Source organism: Nicotiana tabacum, chromosome 19 (genome assembly GCF_000715075.1).
Source record: "Nicotiana tabacum cultivar K326 chromosome 19, ASM71507v2, whole genome shotgun sequence".
Taxonomy (NCBI): Eukaryota; Viridiplantae; Streptophyta; class Magnoliopsida; order Solanales; family Solanaceae; genus Nicotiana; species Nicotiana tabacum.
The window spans coordinates 118809073-118826933 of NC_134098.1; the positions used below are offsets into that span (position 1 = coordinate 118809073).

General features: G+C 37.2%; 2 protein-coding genes and 1 long non-coding RNA gene across 3 annotated transcripts; 1 reads left to right on the forward strand and 2 right to left on the reverse strand.

Annotated features, from left to right (window-relative positions):
* Positions 1 to 3862: 3862 nt before the first annotated feature.
* LOC142173286 (uncharacterized) lies at positions 3863 to 6999 on the reverse strand. The gene is made up of 2 exons (XR_012702922.1): positions 6259 to 6999; positions 3863 to 6142 (listed from the first exon to the last, which is right to left on the reverse strand). It is a non-coding gene; the product is annotated as an uncharacterized LOC142173286 (long non-coding RNA).
* LOC107799445 (increased DNA methylation 2-like) lies at positions 5795 to 7657 on the forward strand. Its single transcript, XM_016622557.2, has 2 exons — positions 5795 to 7019; positions 7236 to 7657. Exons 1-2 carry the CDS (start codon positions 5795 to 5797, stop codon positions 7478 to 7480), a joined length of 1470 nt encoding a protein of 489 aa, XP_016478043.1. The 3' UTR covers positions 7481 to 7657.
* Positions 7658 to 7832: 175 nt separating this feature from the next.
* LOC107799447 (cation/calcium exchanger 5) lies at positions 7833 to 14638 on the reverse strand. Its single transcript, XM_016622560.2, has 2 exons — positions 13637 to 14638; positions 7833 to 9058 (listed from the first exon to the last, which is right to left on the reverse strand). Exons 1-2 carry the CDS (start codon positions 14495 to 14497, stop codon positions 8294 to 8296), a joined length of 1626 nt encoding a protein of 541 aa, XP_016478046.1. The 5' UTR covers positions 14498 to 14638; the 3' UTR covers positions 7833 to 8293.
* Positions 14639 to 17861: the final 3223 nt, after the last annotated feature.

Here is a 17861-nt window from a genome sequence, read left to right on the forward strand (position 1 = left end):
TGATCCTCTCCTCAAGTCGGTCCTACTTAGCCCTTGGTGTTGATAGGTCATTCTCCCGCTCAAAATGAAAGGTTCTATTTGCTAGCTCAAGGATCTCCACCTTCCTTCGAGCATCCAACCAAGAAGACTCCTCCTGCTCGAGCTCCTCCTACTTCTCGGAAATTTCACCCCTAAGAGACTTCATCTTAAACTGGCACTCATCTAACTGGCCTTGCAGCTGGACCACCAGAGCTTGAAGGTCGCTGCATTGGGCCTCCACGCCCTTACTAATCTCCATCTCCTCTTTCTTGGCCCTCAGTGTTCCCTCAAGAACGCTGAATTTCTCAATGGCTGCCATAAGCTCCTCGTCTTTGTTCTTCAAATCTTCTCTTAAGGTCCGCACGTTGCCTCACTCACGAAGCCGATCTTGAAGCTCCCGTTACTTCCCGCGGTACTCAGTATACTTTCCTTTCAACTTCACAAAAATCTCTTTACACCTCTTCTCCTCCGAGCACTCAATTTCCAAAATAACCGTCTACAAATCGAAGAAAGAGGTTAGAACTTGAAAATAGGCTAAGGCATAAGGAAAGAGGCAGGTAGCATTCGTACTTACCTTGAGAGCAAGGCCAGCGATGCTCTTCAACAGAGTACTGCCATTTATCTTCTTGAGGGTCTCACCCTCGACGTCAGAACAAAGGGGACCGAGGGCAGGAACTACATCCTCAGTGTCAACAAGCAAATCATGATCTATTATCAGATCGTCCACATCAATGTCAGAACCCGGCTCGTTGCTGTCTGAGAAGATGAAGCTTCATCTCGCCTCTGAAGTACGGGGCCACCGTCAAGTGCCCCCACAAAGGTCGTCTCCCTCCCGGGATGCACCAGCACGTCCACGGTCATCTCTTCTAGTTGCGGGGCCTCGGTGCTCGCCCCGTCATTCTCTATTATATGAATCATCGACGTCGTCTCCCCGAGAACCAAGTCCTCCCCTAGTGAGTTGACAGCGATCGAAACTTCCCCCCCTCCCCCTCCCCCCCGGTATCCACGGCTCTACTCTTGCGAGGACTTAATCCCCCATCACTGGGGGAGACCTCGTCATCCTCATCAATTATGGAAAACAGTTGAGGAACAGAAGCAGTAGTTAGGATGGAGGCAAATTCTTGGACCGCAACCGCCAAAATAGGGGCAGATGCGGAAGGTACAGTAGCCACAATGGGGGCAGAAGCTGAAGGTGTAGCAGCCCTTCTCCTAAACGAGGGAATATGTGCCCTGCTCCTTTGAGAGAAAACCCCCTCCCTAGGAAAGGAAGAGACATAGAAGTTAGTAGAGCGAGCGTACATACAACAAAAAGGTGCAACAACCACGGCCAGGAAAGAGAAGTTACCTGCTAAAGGGAGAGCCGGTATAAACTTCTTAAAGAAGCTCGGCCAGTCACGAATCCCTACTGCATGAGGGAGAATCTGCTCGACCCAGTCGGTAATGCGCACGACTAAAGGAGGAGGTTGGTTGTTGGATGCAAGGAAAGAAAAAGCATTCAGATAGCTCGAAACAAGCGAAGAGATGTAAAAGATGAAAAAAGAAAAACTTGTACACTCACGTGTATAATTCCAAGCCTCTAGGAAGCCGTCAACGTTAGCCACAATGTCCTAGGTCCTAACATAAAAGAAATCCAGGCAGAATTGGCGACTGACCTTGTCGTCCATCTTCACCACCAAGCACTTACCTCCACGGTGGTGAAGGTTTAACATCGTCCCCTATAGAACTAAGGGCGAACAGGTGAACCAAATGCCGCACCGTCACTTTGACCCCGGCAAGCTCGACAAATTTGGTCAACATCTTAATGACTTTGTAGACGTACTGTGAGAGCTGAGCGGGACAAATGTTGTAGTGGTGACAAAACTCCTCCACTAGCGGGAGAAGAGGGAACCAGTAATCGATAAGGAAGGGATAAGCGTATAAAGCGCAGTACCCAGGACGGTTAACATGCACTTCGTCTCCTTCAGCGTGGATTAGTTCGATGTGGTTGGGGAGGCCAAACTTGGATTTAAATTCAGCCAACTGTTTGGATGCAATCATCGATAGGAAATTCTCAGGTGTCGCGTCTACTGATCGGTGTAGATCAGACCTGGCTTCTGAGTTGCGGGGAAGTATCTCTTCCACCGATAGAAAGGCTCCATCCTCAACAATGGCAGCAATATTCTCCTCGTGATTAGGAAACACAACCGCCAAGGGAACGACGCGACTCCCTTCACCAGCATCAGATGATAGGTTTGACATATTTATAAGAAAGTAAAGAAGGAAACTGGGAGGGAAATTTGGGATATGGAAGAGAGCAATGATACAAAGAAGAAGGGTTTAGAGAGAGTTTGAAATCTCAAAAGATTGGGGGAGTAAAAGTTTCAAATTCGGATTTGGCTATCTCTATTTAAAGAGATTAAGGCACCAAATCTGAAACGGTTTGTCATAATGGGCACCAAATCTGAAATGACTTATCATGAATAGCACCGGAATTGAAACGACAGATCCCATCAAAGGTCATACGCAAATCGATTAATGCATCGGGAACAAGCATCATCATGATGCATGATGTCATGATGTCACCCCCTCTCTTGGACCAGATGGCTCCAACAAATCACCCAAAATTGTTTTAAGGAATTTTGAAATACGCGGCCCACAGAGAGCCACGTCGCCTGCTCGCTACAACGACTACGACCCATGTTATATGTTCGATAAGCTCGACCATGAACGACATTATCCGCTCATCAAACTCGCCACGAGGACGACCTTAACAAGCGGAGGGACTAACTCTATGGGCCAAAATTTATCTTAATTATGTTTAAACCATATCAACATTAAGAAAGCCTGCAAGAGCTGCCATGTGTCACTTATATGACTTCGACAAAAGGCATATTCAAGGTCGAAGTGATCTAACAAGAGATGAAGGGCGGGGTCGAGGAGGCAACAGAGATCAAGGTCGAGGATGAGCACTCTCCTTAAATAGAGTAATAACGGCTAAGATAAAACTTTAAAGAGAATATTTCAGAGAATATCCTCTAGATCTGTACTATTAGCGTTTTTTGGCATATGTTCCCTTATAAATAGAAAGAGACATAGTTATAGGGAACATTGAACACTCACTTGTAAGACAACACATTGACATTCTTTAAAGATTTTTGCTTTATTATACACACACAAAATATACCTTTTTCTTGAGATTCTTGTCTAACTTTTCTCCCATTGTCCAAGGAGAATCTGAATATTCAAAGGTTCATCAATCATTCATCATTGTCAGAAAGAATACTAAAGAATCTCACCCTTTTCGGGTGGCTCACATGCCTTTATTTACTTAAATACCATTTTTTGCTATTTATTGCTATTCAATGCTATCTCGTTCGTTTTTGGATCATTGAATATTACAGTGTTGTCAGTATTTATTGCTACTTAGATCATACCCGTACTATTTTGCCACACAAAATCGGTTAACACTTCTTTTGGATATTAATATCGACTAAGATTAACTCTATTTTACTAGAAAATCTAATTGTTTAAACCTATATCTAAATTTTGGGTCAAACAACATGTATCACGCATGCATATCTCACACATGTATACATGGATAAACATGTGATGCATATTCGATACACATATGATATATATGTGATACACAAATGATACATAGTATCATACACATATCATCTTTTTTCATGTTCATCTTCTATTTCGAACAATCTATTCCAACAACATCCACTCAAAAGAAAGCAAATCTTTGACATTTTTTTTTGTTACGAATAGCTCATTGTCTAATATTGATAATATTTTATGAATTGGTTAATTTTTGTACCTAATTGCTTATGGACTGAAATAACTGATATATTTTTAATACTTTTTGGGACGATATTGGATCCCATTTAGGGGTGGTTCAGAACGGGGAAAAGGATATTTAATAATTACTATCACACATCAATTTCAAGCAACTTTTGCAACATTCATGTTGTATATTATGAAATATATAATAAATTGACTAATTTACGCTAACTATTAACACTTATGAAGAATTAACCCAAATAGCCGACCATCCAACTGTTTAAATTAAAAATAGTCGGTGGAGATATAATTTATATATTATATGTGTATAGTTATGTATAATTAATATATTATTCATGTATATGGTTAAAAAAAGTAAACAGTGAATATGACCAGCTATTTGCGTAAAAATCCAATGTGTCAAAACTCGCACATGCAAAATTGATAAGGGCATTCAACCCCGATATAACTTTTTTCTTTTTTCCTAAGAACCCCAATATATTATTAACAATTCATCTATTATTATTTACTGTACAACAATTTTGAGTATTATCAGTTACCCCAGTATAATTGTTGCATAACTGCATCGTAGACCCAGGAACTCCTAAAGAATGCTATTGCTCAAGTTGAGTTTCTAACTTTCTATATATAGCTCCCTTACAAAATAGTTAATGTTGGGTGTAACACTTGTTAGTAACATCTAAATGGAAAAATGAAAAAGAGTCCATTTGACGCGTGGCACTGCATGGAATGACTGCTGGCCAAAAGAACTCCTTGCCTTGTTCATGGCTGTCTCCCTAACTAGCAAAGAGAGCTCAACTTTCACTCTGCAGAACTCATTGGTACACTTAACTTCTTCGTCTCAAAGTCATAGAATCAATTCATTTTTGTAGACCAAGAAAAAACTGAATTGTAGTTTGCATTTTGTATATGCAAACAGCAAACTGCACATAATGAAGTGTCTTCTTGTCTAGAAGTAACCCCCCAGTTGAATAGGTGTTTTGTTTTGTCAATTTCTCTGATTTTTGAGTGTGTACTATATATCATGGATTTAGCATTCTTGCATGTAAGATTCATCAATGTAGTGTTGTTAATTTGACTCTGAGTTTTCTGATGACCGATGAAATTTCTGATGGAATTCTAGGTGGGAACTGGAGATAATACTGGGTAGTTCACATAATCTGAACCAATTACCAAGACAATTTCAGTTTCTTTTGTTGCATATGGGTTTTGCATAGTAAACCTCTGCTCTCACTTGCCAATTTGTAGGTGTAGTGTCAAAATTGTTTTTAATTTGTGTTTGTACCTGCTTAAATCCAGGCTATTGAAGCAATTTTGAGTTATTTCTGTTCATTCTTTTGCTCTGGCGTCAAACTAATGGAAGTAGTCATGTCTAATTATAGATGGATAATTAGTTATATATTATTAATGAATTATATCTGGTGTTTAAAGTATTATAGGATAGGAAAGGAAGATGTTGTCACACTATTCACTATTTTGCTGATAGCTCATAAAATTTGGCATCATATTTTATTTAACATAAATAGAGAATAAAGGTCCTGCCACCAATTGCAGAAGAAAAAGGACAAAACTAGCAGCTGCAATCACCCGGTTTTGGGCTTGCATACAAAATAGTTATTTTTAAATCTATATTTGAAAAAATGCAAGTATGATTTGGTGAATATTCTTAAAAGGCTCACCTGTTTCTTACTTTTCAGTTTTAAGAGAACTTCTCCTCGCCTCCCCTTTCTATGCCTATGCTTGTAAGACATAGTTCTCTATGACTGTGGCTTCTGAAATCCCATAATGTTCTGTAAAATTGGTTCTACCCTTCTCATTTAAGGATTCTATTCCATCAGTTGTCAACTACTGTCTTCATTTGTTATATGTTTCACTCGTGTTTTAAACTAAAGGTTAGCTAATGTGCACTATTTTTTCTACTTCATTTCATCTGAAACAGGTTAGTTGCCGTTGGATTAGATTCACATTGTTCTTACTCTTTTGAGCAAGCATGGACAACAACTTCAGTGGATTGGTTCCGACGGATGATCAGTTTTTCCTCCTTTACTTCATCACCGGAACCTACTTTGGACCAGATCTCCTAGGAGAATATCCCAAAAAATCTGTTCTGCAAAGAAAATATCTGGGCTTACCTCCGTACACTTCCAATGAACTAGCTGGTTCATGCCTTAGAACCATAGAAGTAGAAAGGGTTTACTATCATGCATTGAGAAAGGCAGATCGGTCTGTTGTCCTGGCACAACCATGGTTGCACCAGTTCTTTCACGGAAAGCTTCCTACTCTTTACCACGGCCAAGCTGCAGCTTACCCTCGGTTTTGTGATCTATTTCCTTCCAGCCTGCATCCACATTTATGTTGTGATGTGTATAATGTTATTGCAAACATTGTATTCATTAATGACCCTGATACCAGTTATATTAGCCCAGACGATGTTAAGAGATTCAAGAAGCTCACTTGTCTAGCACATCTTATTATGGATAAAGATTGCGCAGAGTCACAAGCCGGTGTTGATTGTGAAGCTCTAAGTAATGTTGGAAAACAGGAGGTATCCAAGCCTGGAGATATCGTCCACTATCCATCCATAGCTTCTAGTAGCCGACCATATAAGGAGATGCCTTGTTGTGGTGAAGCATTTAGTGGTATACCACTTGTTAATGAACAATTTGAACATACTTCTTTTACTAGTCTTTTGAAGGCTGCTTGTGATGAACCATTTAATGGTATGCCACCAGGTAACAATGAACGGTTTGACACTACATCTTTTAGTAGTCTCTTGAAGGAAGTTTGTGGCGGACAATTTAACAGTACACGACCTGATAGCAACAGACAGTTTGATAATACACCTTTTAGTAGTCTCTGGAAGAATGCTGGTGACAGCCAGTTTACTGATGCACCACCAGACACCTCTACGAAATTAAATGGTAATCCTTTTGGTCGTCTCTTTAAAGATGTCCATCCTCTGACGGACAGTTCTACGGGTTCATCATCGGTGCACACCAACTCTAAGGACTTTGAGCTTAGTACCGTCTTCCTTCCTTCTCGCCCTTCTAAGGAGGAGCTAAGTAACATTGTTGCTGCCACTAAGAGTGGATTTGCAGTGACTGGCAGTGCAGCAAAGGGTAAAATAGGACCAGTTCTAGGACTCTTGGATGTTGGAGAGAGCGAGGACTCTTACTTGTTCCGTGTGTCACTCCCTGGAGTAAAAAGAGATGAAAGTAATTTATAAATATGATATCCAATTTTCTGGTTTCTTCAACATATTTGATTTGCAAAATCCTCTTATAAATTGCAGTCATTCTCATCAAAGTTCTGCTGGTTGATTCTCTCAGTACTTCATTGTATTTGCATACTGATGCTTCTGGTTTTGCTATCACTGGTCACATCAGTGATTTTTCATCACTAATAAATTCAAAATTTATGGTAAAATGCAGGAGATTTTTCTAGTGAAGTGGAGAGTGATGGAAAGGTATTGATTAAGGGATTGACAACAACTGGTGACAGGACTGTCCGCAAATACTCCCAAGCATTCGAGATGCAAACTCAGAACCTTTGTCCAACAGGACAATTCTCCATCTCTTTCAAGCTGCCAGGCCCAGTTGACCCTCAACAATTTTCTGGTAATTTCGGCACTGATGGAATTCTTGAGGGAATTGTAATGAAAGCAGAAAGAAAATGACAGATGGAATAGGGTATATTTTTGCTCTTTTTAAAAAAAATTTATTAGAAGGCTAGTACCTGGACATATTCTCATAGCTTATGTCCATAGTAGTGTTAATATGGTGTATTTTCCAGTGATTCTTAACATGATGGAATGTGACCACCTAACAATTTCAATCAAAAGCACATTCATTTTGCACAATCTTGCAAATTTTGTTCTTTGTGCTGAACTGGAGAGCTTCCCCCCCCCCCCCAACATAATGGTTTAAGGATTATCCTTTTATTCAATCTTTACTCTCCAACAAGCAAAAGCTTTGAAAAGCTTTAAAGAACTACGGTAGTTTTGCATGACTAAGGGGTTAAACATCTCAAGGAGAAAACAAGGATGAAGTGCTTAAATATGAGAAGTACAAGAGAGTAAGCGTTCCTTCTGTCCTGGCTAAACATTTTTCTCTAAAATTCTACATCAATTTCATATGAAGAAAAACTGGCCTACATGAAACTCGTGTTGACCAGATATTTTCTATTGGATACCATTATATGGATGGATACATATTCCAACTCACTTTACTCACCTAACAATGAACTGAAAAAATGAATTGCTATATTCTTGCATGGAAATCAATAGGATGTCTAACTGGGTTTGTGAATGAGGTTATCTAAGCAGAATCACTTCTCCAAATTTTTACATAAGTTGCACTGCTAATAACTGCCAGATGCTTCATCTTCAATCTATTTACTCATTCAAGAGTTAAGCAGCTCCCACATGGTTCTGCACAAGTGATGGATGAATCGACTGTTCTTGCTCGACGCACTTCCGTCCCTCTGAAACTCACGCAGAGAACTTGGCAATGACCAGGCTTATTAGCATGAAAACAATGTAAAGTCCTACTAGACAGAATCCCCAGAATCTTGGCACCCGGAATCTATTCCAAGTTACTACCAGCAGAGATCCCATCAAGCTCAATAGCAAGAAAACAAAAGCAACCACAATACTCACATGGAAATGAAGCTCATAAGCTTCTGGATATACATCGGCTGTCTGTATAACCAAAGCTGTTCCAAGCCCGAAAAGCATGTTGAACATAGGCCCGGCAAAACATCCAGCCATGGCCATGGCCGGCTGCCCAGCCTTTGCAACAGCCACGTCTGCAACAAGATCACCGACTGAGTTACCCCATGCAAGTACTGTTAAACCAAGAAATGCAGCAGGCAGTTTAAGGAGCACTCCTAGAACTGCAAGACAGTTGAGGAGTTCCCCAGCAACAGTGGAGATCCAAAATACACTCATCACAAATGCTATAACAACTGCAGGCATTTGCTCTGTTTTAGGGGCCTCCTTTTCAACAATGAAATGAAGAATAGCCAAAGAACAACTAGCAAAAAATACAATGAACCATAGAGGAAAATGGGTGTCTGAGAGTAGAAAAGAGATTGGATGATTTAATGGCACGAAAGATTTGCAGGAAAACAGAAGTAGGAGGGGGCAAAGGGCAATATTGGCAGATAGATAGAGTCTACTCCAATCAGTAGGTGCAGTCTGTGGTATAGTGAGTTTAAGGAGCATTGAGACAGGAAGTTTCCAGATTACTGTGACCTGTCAATAAAGAAAAGGTAAAATGTCAAAATTCATAAAATTAGAGTAGAAATTTTGTGTGTGCCTAATGGATTCTTCATGAATGGTCTAATCAACTACATGGATTGCAATAAGCAGCAGAACCAGAAGCAACTAATTTGGCATGACGCTTTAAAGAGATAGCTGACTTAGAGAAGTAAACATAAACAACCGAACACTCTGCAAGATACCTCCGAACCAATGGGAAAAAAGCATAATCTCCTTAAGCGCCCATGAAAAACAATTAGCTAGAACCTAGATGAGCAAAATATCTGTACCTAAAGCTGGCACACTTGCAAATAAATTGGTTTGTATGTACATGGATCTTAAGAATAATCTAAAAGGCTTCACAACGCTAGAGTACAATGGTGTAGAAATAGAAAGCTGAGAATGTATTTTCACATTAAACACATTCATTTATCAAAATTTTCTTGCTATGTAGGATATTACTTTTATCACCTATGAGTCATGAGAAATGTTATAGTGATCACAATTCGTATGGCTTAATATAGTGTAATCCAACTTCTTAGGCATGCTCTTCCGTTCGTCAATTGCTTGCCGCTTATTCTGTTCCTTCCCTTCACTCGAAAAGCACAAGCATGGAGTTCGTTCAACATTTTGGCTTACATTTATGTAGGGATGGCAAATGGGGCAGGGCAGGGCGGGGCGAGCCAAAACATATTTTCAGAAAATAATAAATGGGGCAGGGCAGGTGTAGGGGCAGGATTTTTGCTGCAAGCACAAGCAAACAAACTGGAGTATTCTTCACTTGGGCGCGCATATTTCTGTACAAAGGCTTCAAATCATTTTAGCAAAGCATATAATTAATTAGTTGCCGAAATATGTTTACTTATGAGTATTAACTGAAAGGGTTAATCATACTGGTCTTCCCATTTAATTAGTTTTAAAATTTTTCGTTCTTTCCTAATGTGTCATAATCAAGATGGCATGTTACTAAAGCATAATATCTAGTTAATTCATCATGAGAGATTAAATAACAAATAGTAAATGAGAAAGAAATCGAAGCTGGAAAAAAATCTGATGTGCTTCGTATTCTAAATACAAATGACAGTAGCATAATTTTGAGAAGAAAGACTAATGCAAAGTCCAGGCATAAATTAACCCTTTCATTAAGTAAAAATGACAGTCCAGTGGTGTTTGTTTGAAAACCAAAAAGGAGCTAATTAAGAATGCTGTCATTTCTCATTCTAAGTAATAATGACAGTAGCGTAATTTTGAGATGAGTCAACGTAGTAATTTACAGTTCTAAACTTAAAAGAAAAGCAAGAAAGAAAAAAGGAGCTAAACAGGGCGGGGCGGGGCAGGTTGAAAAAGATAAAAACTGTTAAATGGGCGGGGCAGGGCGGGATGAATTTGTGGCAGGGCAATGCTTCACCCGCCCCGCCCTGCCCTATTGCCATCTCTACATTTATGGAAGAAGAAGAAGAAGAGAGACTTCACCTTTAAGTGACAACAGAGTGAGGTAAGTAGTAGTATAAGAGTGTTTAAGTCATTGATAAGCCTATATGCTCATTTTTGTCATTAAATATAGGGAAAAGGGCCAAATATACCCATCTACTTTCATATATTGTCTACATTTAACCTCCGTTATATTATTGGGCCAAATTTATCTCTACCGTTATACTATCGGGCCAAATTTACCCCTACAATCAGCAAACTTTTAAAAATACCCCTTGATCTATTAAGTAATCCAAAATCTCTCAAATTCCTTTTATTTAAATTACTTGTTGCTCTTCTTGGTCCACTATTTTTGAAATAATTGGCATTTACCTGCTTTTCTGAATTAGAGAAAAAAATATTAAATAATACAACCGAATAAACAAAGTATAGTAAATTGAAAAATCTAAATTAGGTAGCTTTTCTAAATTCTAAAAGTATTTACAACATCCCAATTTTAATGAATTCGTTGCACCAAATGTATGGAGACTTTGCAAGTATTAGTGATTGAAGTTGAAGTTCCTCGGAGACTTTACATTGTCTAATTCAACTTTGCTTTAATTAAATGCCTACACATTTTGCACTCTTAAGTTAGTTGTTCGATCTCTATACTAACCAGGCAATGACAAAATATATTTGAATATACATGTACATACATGATGATCAGCTACATATAATACACAATAAATAGACCCACTAAATTCTACGATGTGTATATGATTGAAAAATAAACAAAATTTTAAATTAATTTTATTTATTACAAAAAGAGAAATGGGTGCATTGGTAATAAAAAAAATTATGAATAATTTGTATAGTCTATTAACTTTAGCATTCACATCAATAGTAATTTTTGAAATTAAAATAGTGGACCAAGAAGAACAATAAGTGATTTCAATAAAAGGAATTTGGGAGATTTTGGATTAGTTAACAAATCAAGGGGTTTTTTTAAAAGTTTGCTGATTGTAGGGGTAGATTTGGCCTGATAGTATAACGGTAGGGGTAAATTTAGCCCGATAGTGTAACGGAGGTTAAATGGAGACAATATATGAAAGTAGATGGGGTATATTTGGCCCTTTTCCCTTAAACATAACTATGCATGCTTACCTTATATCTTTTTCAGTAAGCAATTCTAACTGAGGAAGGTTAAGGACACTCCAAATAGATCGATGTCGAACACTCAATCCTTTGCTTTACGCTCGCTACAATAACTCAAAAGGTAAATATCATTTGGCCCCTTCTTTAACTTCCTCATAAGTAAACTTAAAAAGAGCCAATCTGTTGTCAACTCAACAAAACAAAGCATCTCAAAGGAAATTTGAGCACCAGATGCCTAACTCTTCACAGCATCAATTTTCTCTTACGGGCAAAAATGGAAGGGGCTAAACCTTTAAAATATATTTTTTCTTATATTTATATTGTAATATTCTCTCGTATAGTTTTTAAATATTTATATTTTTAATTTTAAAATAATGAGATGATCTAATCCAATTTAGTTTTGAATTTTAGTCAAATTGATTACTAATTTGGATGGAGAGAGTATTACTTAGCATATTAGCCAACATGAATGGAAGGGTTCGTCTTTACTCTTTAGCGCAGAACGGTGAAATGTTGAATCTACACAATACTACAATCCTTAAAACCCCTCTATATCCCGTTTCCCTCCACCACTTCGCCTCTCTTCTACCACCGTCACGATCACTGCCGCCGTCACAACCACCACCAGACACCACCACAGTTTCCAACCTCATACTTCAAATCAACCCAGAATCATTATCAGATATCCTTCACAACCTCACTCAATAGACTCCTGACCTCGTCCACGCTGTACTAAAGCGTCTCTAATAATATATTCTCTGCATGAATTACTAAAAAGGGAAAGCTTTATACACCCCAAAATACTCTAACGTACCATTCAAGTATCTAATAAGAATTTGCTTGTTACATGCATAGTTTTAGTTCCAAAAACCCAGAGAGAAGGAAAATCATCTATACCTGCCAAGTGCCAAGCATAAGAGGCAGGGTGATAAAGACTAATTAGAATGCTAGATGACTATTTCTTGTATAATGACCAATGGCTGTGCCTTGACCCATTTAGCCATGGCTCTATTTAGTTATCCACTTAATAAGTTTTTACATCCTAGCCTGGTAGAATACAAGATTAATACAGAACTAAAGCTGGAGTGGGTTCTGTTTTATATAAGTTTTCATTGAGCAATAAAGCTCGCATATTATTTAGATTAACTTCCTAATTCCAACATCTTGCCATTCTTTAGACTACAGTCGTTGCTGAATTTCCCCACTCAAGTTTCAGAACCTGAAAATGCTACCATTCGCAGATGGTTTACCTTTGAGGTGGAGATAGAAGGACACCACCAGTTAGCTTTGCAGCATCATTGTCAAGATCATTATGTTCAGACAAAGGTAATCTTGCCCCGTATTCAGCATCCTCAGTTACTGAAGAGAACCATTCAAGAAACACTGACTTTTGGCAGAAATTTTTAGTAATCATCTTCACTATGTTACAAATGCGACCTCAAAATTCTGCCAGACAGCACATACTACTATCATAACATTAGTAAAGTAACATAAATCATCGTAGAGTACCAACTTTCTCTCATTGCTACAAGAAGGATTGTTCATTAACATTAGACTCTAACCCACAAAACATATCCTCTGTTAAGCCTCTGGAGCTAGTACAAGGTCGTAGTTTGATCTCAATACTTTAATCGGATTTAATCATGCTTCACAGCAATGCACAACAGAACCAAATAGTTTCCTACACAAGAGGAATGACAACAATCCTATTAAACCTTAATCACTCTCATAGTTCTTTTTTTATTGTTTATATCTTTTTGGTCAAGCAAATGTTCAATCTTCTCGTTCTTAAACAAATGCATACTAATTGGCGTCATAATAATTAAAGCACACCTAGTATACAGGCAAGCCCACAAACACCAGGAATTAAGCAATTTTGCACCCTAAAGTGGTTCAAAATGCTCAATAAATCATCTATCAAATGTCAATTCAATAACCAGGTAAAATGAGCAATTCGCTAAAACTTGAAATTTCCATATGTATGTCTAAGTTAATGAAAAGAAATACCTTTTTGATAACTTGGCAAGACCCTGTAGTTTGCTTCTTTCCGTCTTCCAAAGTTCCCAAAACTTTGCCTTTTTCAGAATCCAACTCAATAATCCCTGTATGGACTTCATCACTTCTAACCAAGCCAACCTCACCTCCAGACTTAGCACCCTTCCCTTTTCCATCACCCATCCCAAAGTCCATATAAAACACAAACCCAACAAAAAACAGATAAAACCCAACAAACCCAATAGCTTGCCATAGGAAAATCTCAGCACTCAAGTACACATAAAAAAGGAATAAAGCAGCAGTCAAATAAAACATCACATCCCTCACAAAAGGAGCAGGATCAACAGCAAAAGGCGCTGCGTAAATCGCCACAAACCCAACCACAAAAGCAGAGACAAAAGTCCCTGCTGAAAGAATAGCACCAAAACCTGTTCTTGCTTGGCCTCCCCTAACTGCAGCCACAGATGCAAAAACATCAGGCGCACCATTTCCTAAAGCCAAAAGGGTCACTGCACCCATAGAAGGTGACAGCCTAAGATGTGTAGAAAGCTTAGTAACCACAACAGAAAAGTAATCTTGAGCAGTTTTAATGAGGATATAGAACTGTAGAAATACACAAAGGGTGAAAAAAGGGATGGAGAAAAATGGGTTTTCTTGGAAGAGACAATAGTGGAAGGAAAAGTAGTTAAAGATTCCATTAGAGTCAGTGAAATTGCAGGGAAAAAGATTGGATTTTTGGACATTGAAGAGGGACCTGTGGGGAGATTTGGGAATGGGATTTGGGGAATATTGGACGATGAAGAAGAAGATGAGAGTGGTGAGGAGGATGAGTGAGGTTAGAGTGGTGTTGAAGTAGGAGAAATTGAAGGCCATGCCATTCCAGATTATTATTGGAGTTGAAGATCAAGAATGGCTTTTTGATGAGAAGTATTAACGCGTTTTCGTGTTTATGGAATGGAGTGTAAACTTCACTTGCCTGTGAGAATAATAAGATCAACTAGATCCAATTAGGCTTAAAATTACTAAAAAAAAATATATAGATAGATTTATCCACGAAATGAAACCTAAATTGAGAAAGAATAGTCTGTTTGGCCGGGCTCGAAAAATCTGCTTATAAGTATTTTTTTCAAAAATATTTTTCAAATAAGTATTTTTGGAGAGAAGTTATTTGTGTTTCAGTAATCGATCTGAAAAATACTTTTGAGCAATATTTTGTGTTTGACCAAATTTTTCAAAAAGTGCTTTTAAGTATCAAATTACGAATAAAGACACGAAGAAATTTACTTAATAGTTATTATTATATGAATAAACAAATAATCTCAAATATTTATTGTTAAAGATAATAATTAAATTTTTTATTCTATTTAATTAAAACATGAAAATAAAATTAAAAAGTACTTTAATTCTTTCAAGATTATTTAAATATATCAAAAAATCATTCAATAAATATAAAAGCATTCATCCCAAAAGTCACCATATATTAGAAAGCTATCCTAAAAAAAAAAAAATTTATACATTAGGAGAGTTCAATAATATAATCTCTAATTCTAAGTATTAGGTTTAAAATAAGTAAATTATTTTGGTATATACTATATTTTGCTAAGGGTATATTTGATAAGAAGAAAGGTCAAAACTACTTCTGCTTCTACTTATGCTTCTGGCGAGGGATGGCAATGGGGCGAGGCGGGGTGGATTTACTCTTATGCGGGTGCGGGGCGCGTTAAAATAATTTTTAAAAAATTAAAGCGGGGCGGGGTGGGTAGCGGGTTTAATGTGGGTTCGACGCGGGTTGGCTTTAAAAAGGATAGTTTATATCTTCCAAATTGTTGTTCCCGCGGTTTTAACCAAATCAGAACAAAACTTTGGTCACGAAAACTTTACGTTTTTATTTCCAAGAGTGAAACCTGTGGAATAGCTCTAATCCATTCTGTTTCAAATTTGTGAATACTAATGAATTTGCTACATCCTTCACGATTTTCTGATGGAAGAAATGGAAAAATGAAAAAATTTGTTTCAGAGAATTACTATATAAAAATAAAATAGCCCCAATTTAAGTTAATTAAGAATAAATTAGATTGTATTTCGTCTTTGATTTTAACTAGAAAAATTAACTTAGTGTTGAGTTTGAAATTGAAAACTAGGAATTAATGGAGAAAAAAATGTCAGTTAGTTTGTTATCAGAATCTGTGAAATCTTAAATATGGTTACTATACCAAATTATACACTAATCATTTTTGAGTCACGAGACTACCCACTCTAGTGTTCATTTCTACTGAACTATCAATCTAAACTTCTAGTAGTATAAAATGTCAAACTAGTTTATTTTAGAAAAAAATAAAAGATAAAAGAAAAAAATATAAGTGGGGCGGGGCGGGCGGAACGGGTTGATAACATAAAAAATAGCTATGCGGGGCGGGGCAGGTTAAAATTTTGTGGTTTTTGCCAAACCCGCCCCGCACCCGCCCAGCCCCATTGCCATCCATAGGGGAGAAACTACGTTTTTCTGCTTCTCTAAAACAGCTTCTGCTTCATCCCAAAAATACTTCTCCCCCCTCTCTCCCCCCCCCCCCTCCCCCCAAAAAAAAAAACTTGGTCAAATACCTCAAGTTGAGAAAAAAGTATTTTTTGAGAAAAAAATACTTTTGGGTCGGGAAAAGCTTGGCCAAACAGGCTATTAGAGCCCATTTTTTCACTTTTTTCCAAAATCTGTGTTGGCCATAAAATTTTTTGAAGCTGAATTTTGGAATTTTTCTAAAATTTGAAAAACTCAAAAAAACTGTTTTTCAAAATTTTACCTCAAATTACTCACAAAAATTCAAAAACAACCCAAAATTATATTCATGTTCAAATACAATTCTAATTTTCAAATACCATTTTTACTCGAAAAAAAATTTCACTTTATTTTTGAATTTTATAATTCTTATGTCCAAACGCCCACTAAATAGGGAGAATTTCTTGTCATGGGCAAAAAGGACATTTACTTTTAAAGGCTTCTTATACCAAAAAAAAATTATATTTGACACATGAAAATGGTTAAGTATTACATATCTCAACGAGAAATTTTATAATTCGCCATAAATATGTAAAAAAACAACAACATTGTAACAGAAATAGATGTTCTTTGTGTAATATGAGTGTTTTCCTTGTCGTTTTTTTTTTTTGGTTATATGATAAGTTGGAAGACACCCTAAAGTAATTACAAGTCAAGCCAGTGCATATATCAATCGTCAAATTTAAAACAGATCGTGTTACATACTACAATGCTTAGTAATTATTTTATAGTTGTTACGATCCAAAATCTCACCACAGGCAACGTGATGACACTTAGTCTCTAAGATTAGGTAAGCCGATTACAATTATAATTCAAGCCTCCCCCCCTTTTTATAAAGATATAATTTAATACACGTGTCGAAACCAACAACGGAAATAATTTTAAAAACCTCCCAAGACTGGTAATACTGAGTCACGAACTCTAACTGAATTTATGAAATGATCTCAAGGATCGAATATACAATATTGTTCGAATAATAATTAACAGTACAATAAAATAGAAAGACTCCAAGGGACTGCGACAACCAAGCAGCTCTACCTTGAATCCTTGCGATCAACACACTAACTCTGCCCGAGTCCGATATCTCTAATACCTGGCTCTGTACAAAAATGTACAAAAGTATAGTATGAGTACACCACGGTCGGTACCCAATAAGTATCTTGCCTAACCTTGAGTGAGGGAAATTCCCCTTAGGCATTGAGTCTTATGTGCAATTTGTGTGATTGAAAATCATGTATGCGAGGTGACGAGTACGTACTTGGTTTATATGTGCAAATTACATTGGTTAAAATCCTTAGACGCCTTTATGTATTAAATTGGAAATTATTGGCACTTATTAAATCCTTTAATTGTCTTACCTAATTCCTTGTTTTATTGGATTTGTTTTTATATGATGATTAGGTGTGATTGCCACCTTGATTTTTATATGAAATATTATTTTGTTGAGTTGTTCACTTCCGGATATATTTGTTAAGATTTTGTGCACATTATGGTCCCATGAGCTCCTTATTGTGGAAAAATAATGTATTGTTGATTTCTATGAAAAGTTGTAATATTTGAGCACTTTATGTGCAACTTGTGATATGTTGTAATATTTGAGCACTTTATGTGCAATTTGTGATATGTTGTAATATTTGAGCACTTGATGTGCAATTTGTGATATGTTGTAATATTTGAGCATTTGAT

What these genes read in the sequence shown, in the direction of transcription:
- LOC107799447 (XM_016622560.2), bottom strand. Translation starts at nt 14,497, where the DNA reads ATGGCCTTCAATTTCTCCTACTTCAACACCACTCTAACCTCACTCATC. An exon ending in CTTGCCAAGTTATCAAAAAG is followed by an intron (nt 9,059 to 13,636) that starts GTATTTCTTTTC and finishes CTTTATTGACAG; the next exon opens with GTCACAGTAATCTGGAAACT.
- LOC107799445 (XM_016622557.2), top strand. Translation starts at nt 5,795, where the DNA reads ATGGACAACAACTTCAGTGGATTGGTTCCGACGGATGATCAGTTTTTC. An exon ending in TGGAGTAAAAAGAGATGAAA is followed by an intron (nt 7,020 to 7,235) that starts GTAATTTATAAA and finishes GGTAAAATGCAG; the next exon opens with GAGATTTTTCTAGTGAAGTG.